Here is an 8,605-nt window from a genome sequence, read left to right on the forward strand (position 1 = left end):
CTGGGTGATAAGGAAGCTGAGACGGAAGGATGACCACAGAAAGAACAAAACCCAGAACAGAAGACTGGTTTATGGTTTCATCAGTCTTACTGAATAGCTGTTAAAGAAAAGTTAAGGCCTTTTCCTGAACATCAGTGATTGCAGTTTCTCCTTAGGATAAAAATATTAGTGCTAGACTTGAGAAGTGATACCAACATGGGGTATTTTTACAGCTAGATTAACTAATAATGCTCCTTAACACATTAAAAGTTTTACCAGCAATTCATAAAACATTCAAGTGATATAAAAGAAGAAATCTGACTGTGATCCACTCGATACTTCAAGTCATGTAAGTTGCTTTAGTCATACTTATTTGACTAAATTACGCATATGTATATTAACTGCAAGCACAGAAATATGATAGAGTTTTAGAGTATTTTTGGAATTCAAGGTGCCCCCAGGCATTAAAGACCCTACTATCAAGGAAGTCTATCCCCACAACCCATGGGTGGTTAGAAAGATACATAAAGAAAATTGTAAAAAGAAAACATACCCTTTACTTAATTTCCATTATTTTATTTTCTTCCACCTAGTTATGTCACATCCCCTCCCCACTGTGAAAATTTTGAAAGATATTTCAAGGGCTAAATACACAGTCCTTGAATAATACATTAGGCCTATTAAATGTCTTACTCAGCTAATCAGACTTATGTCAAGTGGCCGTCATTTAAGACTTTCAGCACTTAGTTCACAGGAGGACCAGATTTTCTGTGAAATAGACTGAAGAAGAATTCTTGTTTTTCAGTGTGGGTCTAGGTACCGCTTCCCCACCCTGGCATCTCCACCTAGTACTTCAACTTCCTTTTCTGAATCCTAAGGGAAGCCCATAAATCACACTTCCCAAATCAGTCAAATTACAGTACTTGAGTACAACACAGGTCCCGCTGATTACTTCTATAGCAACATGTTTACATACCAGTGCACGATTTGTGAGCAATCAAAATAAAAACCTTGTGGAAAATGAAAAGGTCTGCCTCTAAGCACCTGGATGGAGATCATCTGCAAATCCTACACATACTACCTTTAACTTTAAAGAAAAATTAAATGAACACTACAGACCACTTTATACACATATGAGATTCTGAACCTGATTCTGAATCAAGTTTAAAACAAAAACCCGAATACACCAGTACTAGATAAGAGTTACTCCAGCAAAAAACAACACAGGCTCCTTATCACCCTAGTAGTGTCGAATCTACTCGAAGACTGAAATTTCAAAAGCGAGCCCTTCCCCATCTATCCCAGCCAGTCAGGAGGTACACAGGAGAAAGCAACAGGAGAGGCCCCCACCCGACCTCTGGGGGACCTTCACGCCGCGCTTGAGGGAGGGCAATACCCCGATCTCGAGGAAGACGGAAAAGCCTCCCGAAAGAAAGGGGCCCCATATTACACCCACCCACGAGGAGCAAAGAAGGGCAACGAGTTGGCGGGGCTGACCACCCGGGCCTCCTTCGCGCCCCACTCCCTTCGCCTTCTCCATGGACCGTTGCCGTTGGGGGGAAGAGAGAAAGAGGCGGCGGCTGTCTCGTCTCTGTCCACCCTTCCCCCAGCAGAGGCGCATTGCCGCTTACCTTGGTGCAGTAGGGGCAGAAGCTTTTGCTGAAGATCATGACCTGGTGGGAGCCAATCATAGCCTGAACCTGGAGCTTCAGCGAGTCCCTGTCCGGGATCCGGACCTGGCCTGGGGGCGGCATGTCCGGCCCTTGCCTAAATGCAGCCGGAGCAAATACAGCCGCTACTACAGCGACGGCGGCGACAACGACGACAAAGGTTCAGCTAAGGCAGTAAACCAGCGCATGCGCAAGAGGGGGATAACCAAGCAGCTCTGTTTAACACCGCCCTCCACCTACTCTGACCAGACAGGGGCGGGGAAGAGGAGGAGACGGGACCCGCGTAAACCGCGATGGGGGATACTCACATGCCTTTCGGAGGAAACGGACCAATAGAATGAGGCTGCTAGGGTTGGCTCCAATGAGAGGGAGCGAATGGAAGGGGCGCTGAGGCACTTGGGGCTTAAAGGGACAGATTGCGACCCGTCGTCAAATTCTGATGCTTTCTAGCTGATCGGCTAGATTCGAGTCCAGGCGTACTTTAAGAGACCAACAAGATTTTCGCACTATGAGTTTAGATTACAGTTGATATCACCCCACTTTTATCATTATTATGCATAATGTGAGATGTCATGTCTGTTTTTTTTTTAAGTAACCCAAATACTTGAATATATGATTATAAGTATTGTGGTAAATAAAAATAAATTATACCTTCCCACGCATGCTATAGTAATAATTTTAACAACTTGGTTTTTAATCGGGGGGAAACATGAGGTATGTGTGTACAGGGAATTACTTTTACCTTTGCCAAAGTAAATACCGCCCCCCCCCCAGCAACGTCTCCAGTCACCAAGTTCACCAACAGCGCAAAGCATGTGTGGAAAGAGCTTGCGCCACTCTTTGTATGCCGACATTCCTAAGTAATTTAACAATTTAAAGACAGCATTAACGAGCTGGCGCTTTGTGGATTTGCCCAAGAATGATTTTAGTTTGTTCTGTAACTGGGCTTAGAAGCTACTGCCCAAGGTGCTTTAGTTTCTCTTCATAAACTTGTTTTAAACTAGTCCTCATTCTGTTATCTTTGCACCCAGAGTTTTGACCAGGGTGCTCAAAGCAGCTCACAGCATTACTGTTTTGTTTTTAACCTGTTAGCATGATGTTCCAGAGGAATAGCTGCATTGCCACCAAACAATAAAAAAAAAGTCTTGTGACAAGAGTTTTCTTGAGCCAGCAGCACAACATGTACGTTCAGTTGGCACTGATACATGCCCACAAACCTCTAAATGGAAAGGCGGGGGAAGGAGTGTTATTATTACAAAGAGATGCCAGCAGGCCCAGTATTCCAAGGCACAAGTGTGTTCCATTCCATTGCAGAACACATAGAAATAAAACAAGGTGCATTCAAAAGAGTAACAGTACAATCCTAAAGAGACTTACTCCAGTCTAAGCCCATTAAAATGAATAGGCTTAGACTGGTGTAACTCTCTTTAGGTAAATGATCCACTCAGAATGGGTGTGAACTGCTCCCAACTGTGGATGAATTAGTAAAGTAGGATAAATATGAACAGTGTGCATAAATAAGCCTGTAAGAAAGGACTGTCAGTGAGCTAGCCACTGCCATCCTCTGTTGTGACCAAGTCTTACATCAGCCTGTAAATTCATGAGCAGTTTCTAGTGAAAGCCTTCCTTTGAAACACTTCTATTTCTTAACTATTGCACTCGTTAAAGCTATTATTTGAACATAAGAACATAAGAGAAGCCATGTTGGATCAGGCCAACGGCCCATCAAGTCCAACACTCTGTGTCACACAGCGGCAAAAAAATTTATATACACGCATACACTGTGGCGAATAGCCACTGATGGACCTGTGCTCCATATATTTATCTAAACTCTTCTTGAAGGTGGCTATACTTGTGGCCGCCACCACCTCCTGTGGCAGTGAATTCCACATGTTAATCACCCTTTGGGTGAAGAAGTACTTCCTTTTATCCGTTTTAACCTGTCTGCTCAGCAATTTCATCGAATGCCCACGAGTTCTTGTATTGTGAGAAAGGGAAAAAAGTACTTCTTTCTCTACTTTCTCCATCCCATGCATTATCTTGTAAACCTCTATCATGTCACCCCGCAGTCGACGTTTCTCCAAGCTAAAGAGTCCCAAGCGTTTCAACCTTTCTTCATAGGGAGAGTGCTCCAGCCCTTTAATCATTCTAGTTGCCCTTCTCTGGACTTTCTCCAATGCTATAATATCCTTTTTGAGGTGCGGCGACCAGAACTGCACACAGTACTCCAAATGAGACCGCACCATCGATTTATACAGGGGCATTATGATACTGGCTGATTTGTTTTCAATTCCCTTCCTAATAATTCCCAGCATGGCGTTGGCCTTTTTTATTGCAGACGCACACTGTCTTGACATTTTCAGTGAGTTATTTACCACAACCCCAAGATCTCTCTCTTGGTCAGTCTCTGCCAGTTCACACCCCATCAACTTGTATTTGTAGCTGGGATTCTTGGCCCCAATGTGCATTACTTTGCACTTGGCCACATTGAACCGCATCTGCCACGTTGACGCCCACTCACCCAGCCTCAACAGATCTCTTTGGAGTTCCTCACAATCCTCTCTGGTTCTCACCACCCTGAACAATTTAGTGTCATCCGCAAACTTGGCCACCTCACTGCTCACTCCCAACTCCAAATCATTTATGAACAAGTTAAAGAGCATGGGACCCAGTACCGAGCCCTGCGGCACCCCACTGCTTACCGTCCTCCACTGCGAAGACTGCCCATTTATACTGACTCTCTGCTTCCTATTACTAAGCCAGTTTTTGATCCACAAGAGGACCTGTCCTTTTACTCCATGACTCTCAAGTTTTCTAAGGAGCCTTTGATGAGGAACTTTATCAAAAGCTTGAATGATCAGCAGGATAAAAAGTTCCCTTACTGGTTTCTGAGTATTTCCATTTATTCTCTTGTGTGGAGGCAGTCCACTTTGGTCTATGGCAGAGGTGGAAGCGGTGCCTGGAGAGAGAGTTCTGCGGGGATGTGATGCCATAGTGTCTGCCATCCAATGCTGCCACTTCCTCTGGCACTACAACAATGTTGCTCTGAGTTATGCTAATGTCTCCACAGATCAGTGGCAAGGTGTACTGATGCTGTGTTGGCATGACTACTATACCAGTATAGATGTGGGTGCCAGGTGCTATTGGAAGGGTGATGTGGGCAGAGTGGTACTTATCCTTCTAAGCCTCAAAACAACAACAAAAGCTGAAGAAAAATCATAAAATTGGCTGTAACATATAACAAATCCCAAAGGACCAACTGATTTCAAACAAATCTATAGAATGGTCTTGTGAAGTAATAACCCCCCCATGTATATATTTGTATATATAATTGTACATAGAAAAGTATATTATTAGAATGAATTTAAGGTCTGTATATGTATTAGCTGAACAACCGTGTAAATTCAGAGTTTGTAAAACTGACCAATTAGAGAAGAAGGAAGGGGGGGAGAGCTGTCATATTGATCCCTTAGCATGGTTAGAGAGGAACCAATCAGACAGCAGGAAGAATGTAGCAATCCCAGGGCTTTTTTTGTAGAAAAAGCCCAGCAGGAACTCATTTGCATATTAGGCCATGCTCCTGACATCACCATTATTTCACACAGGGTGGTTTTTTTTGTAGAAAAAGCCCAGCAGGAATCATTTGCATATTAGGCCACACCCACTGACATCAAGTCAGCCAGAACTGTTCCTGTGCATTCCTGCTCAAAAAAGCCCTGAGCAATCCTATTGTCCCCTTTAACAAACTTTGATAGGAACCAATCTATAGTTAGATTTTTCAGTTCCCCCATCAATGTAAAGGTAGACTTAGCTTGGTCAGAAAGAGGGTGCAAAGGAAGAGCTCTAGAAGACTTCAGAAAACAGGGAAAGAGCTGAAAATCTAGATCCCTGCAGCAAAGAATTCTCAGAGAAGGTCGAAGACACCTAAGAGCTGAGAGAGCTGTAGACCAGGAAGGACTGAATAGCTGTGGAGAGAGCTAAGCAACAGCAGCCTGACAACAGCCAGACTCAAGACAAAGTCCCCATAGAAGGCTGCTCCTAATATGAAAATGAATTCTTATGTGAAACAATGGTGACATCAGGGAATGTGGTCTAATATGCAAATGAGTTCCTGCTGGGCTTTTTCTACCAAAAAAGCCCTGCTCAGATACAGGATTTCGGGAAAGCACTATGCAAATTCCCTACTGTCCACATACATGGTTGTGCATCGGCTGCCTTTCAGATTGATGTGCAGAATCTGCATAGTCCTATAGATAAAGAGCTGGCTTTTGAAAATTGGCATCAGGTCCCATCATGGATTCCTTGTGTATATTTGGTCAAATCATTCTCTCAGTAGCTTGAGGTCTGGCTTTGAGACAGATGGCTTCAGTGGAAAAATCTCCTTTTACAGCTAGATAAGAAAATTGTCTCCCTATCAGACTTTTTGGGATATGGTTGATCACTTGCAACTGTTGGAGCATTTGAGATCAAATATAGAAGTTGGTGGTGTAGCTCTGAGGTGTATTGAGTCTTTTGTGATTGCTCAGGCTGAGAAGGTGATGGCAGGAGATGAGATGAGAAATTGTGAGACCTGCTGTGGGAAGTTCCACAGGGTTCCACACTCTATCCATGCTCTCTCTAATTCTCTTTAATGAATTCATCCAGAGATTAACTGTAGGTTGTCATCAGTATATGCATGACATCCAGCTTTATATATAGTTAAATGCTATGTGCCCCAGACAGCGTTACTAATGTAACAAACATGAATTTGAGCAGACTTTGGAGGATGGTGGAAGACAGGAGGGCCTGGCGTGACTTTGTCCATGGGGCTGCAAAGAGTCGGACTCGACTGTGCGACTGAAACAACTTTGATGGACAACTGTCTTTGATGGAAAGAATCCATACTATTAAATCCTTTATTTTCCCTCGTATATTATACTTATTTCGAGCCCTTCCTATTGAGATACCTCAAAGCCTGCTAAACTCCTGGCAGCAAACCCTGACTGCCTTCATATGGAAATACAAAAAAGCCAGAATTAAGCTATCAACTATTTGTCGCTCAAGAGCTAAAGGAGGCTTGGCGGTTCCAGACATTACTCGTTACTACAAAGCCACCATTCTTTCACAAATGATCAAGATTTTATACCAACAGCCCCCCCCCCCCTCCACCCTGGTCTTTCCTAGAAGAGGCCCATTTTACTCCCCTCAAATACTATGAGCTTCTATGGCTCAAAAAATCAGATCGCCCTCTATGGCATTTTGTAAACCCATTTCTTAGGGCACTTCTTTCTGTTTGGGACTCAGAACGTTCTTACCTTGCACCAGGTCTCTCCATTATTTCCTCATTTATGGGCCAAAACTGGTTCCCCCCAGCTCAACTCCCTTCTTCTTTCAAAATTTGGCGTGACTCTTTGAAAGTTTTCCTCTTTAACCTCTTTTCTTCTTCCAGACAAATTTTACCCAAGGATAAGTTAGACCAAACACTATCAAACCCTTCACCTTGGTTTCAATACTTTCAAATCAGACATCTACTTCAAGACTCCCAACTGAAACCATCACTTTCCCGCCCAACAACAGACTTCGAATACCTGATCCTCCACCTGCAGGACCCCGAAAGGTCGAAGAGTCTTATTTCACGAATATATCGCATTCTCCTATCCAAACTGGAATCCTCACTACCCTCATACACAACCTCATGGCACAAGGACTGTGGGTTCACGCTCTCTCCAGACCAATGGGACGCCATTTGGGAAAGCGAAATTTTGCACACCAACATTATAAATATATCACAACAGAACTTTAAATTAATTGCCCGTTGGTATCTTACTCCTATCCAACTCTCACATATGATTACTTCGACTTCCCCAGTTTGCTGGAGAGACTGCGGTCTTAAAGCTTCCTATATCCACTGTTGGTGGGAATGCCCTAAATTACGACCTTTTTGGTCTTCAATTTGCTCTCATCTTTCATCTTTACTGGGAACCATAATTCCTGAAGACCCCAATATAATACTTCTCAATCACTGGCCTGGTTCCAAATTGTCATCTTCAAAAAGATCCCTTATGACCAAACTTTTAACGGCCGCAAAAACAACGGTAGCCCAATCCTGGAAAAACTCTAACAACCCATCCCTCGACACCTGGCTCCTAAAAATTTGGGAGCACATAGCAATGGACAAGATTCAGGCGTCTTTAGACACTACCGACCCCTACCAAGCCTATTCTAAATACATTGCAATTTGGTTTCCTATCCTGGAAAGAATTGATAGTGATCCATTTTATATAAATTCTTATAACAAAAGTAAATTATATAAAGACTTCTTGTGGTTATAACTCATTCCACTGTATATGATTACACAATTTTAACATTGGCTTGTCCCTCTTTTTTTTGTTTTGGTTATATAACTTTTGCTGGTTAAAATGTACTGTTTATTGTTGGATGTTCTTTTTTGTTTTCTTTTCTTTTGCTGTTTTTAATTGACCAAACTCATTAAGATATACGCAACCTTGTATTATTTCAAGTTATAGTTGTACTAAGAATTTTATCAAATAAACCATTTATTAACCTGGAAAAAAAAAAAAAAGACTGTGCGACTGAACAACCCCCGGCTGATGTCTGACTGCTGAGGACAGATGGCTAGAAAATAATACACTGAAAACAAATTCTACAAATCAGAGGCTGTTAAGTCATCAGCTAGGGTTGCCAAGTCTGATTCAGGAAATATCTGGGGACTTTGGGGGTGGAGCCAGGAGACTTTGGGGGTGGAGCCAGGAGAAAGGATGTGGCATCACTTTGTGATGTCATATCCTGTGATGACACTTCCAGGTCAAAGGTCAAGTGATGTCATTTCCAAGCACCGCCCCTTCAAATGATGTCACTTACAGAACATTGCATCCAAACGCCTTCCTGTGATGTCATTTCCCCCTTCCAAATTTAAATTTCTCACTTTACATTGATTTCTGACCCTCAAACCTTTG

At 42.9% G+C, this 8,605-nt stretch overlaps 1 protein-coding gene across 1 annotated transcript in view; it reads right to left on the reverse strand.

The window, feature by feature from the left end:
- The window catches only part of TXNRD3 (thioredoxin reductase 3), a 51,015-nt gene extending 49,049 nt beyond the window's left edge, over nt 1-1,966 (reverse strand). Inside the window, exon 1 of the mRNA XM_060239675.1 lies at nt 1,611-1,966. Coding sequence (XP_060095658.1) covers nt 1,611-1,733 — 123 coding nt within the window. The 5' untranslated portion in view covers nt 1,734-1,966. The remainder of the gene's footprint in view (nt 1-1,610) is intronic.
- Nucleotides 1,967-8,605: the final 6,639 nt, after the last annotated feature.

This window comes from Heteronotia binoei, chromosome 5 (assembly GCF_032191835.1).
Source record: "Heteronotia binoei isolate CCM8104 ecotype False Entrance Well chromosome 5, APGP_CSIRO_Hbin_v1, whole genome shotgun sequence".
Taxonomy (NCBI): Eukaryota; Metazoa; Chordata; class Lepidosauria; order Squamata; family Gekkonidae; genus Heteronotia; species Heteronotia binoei.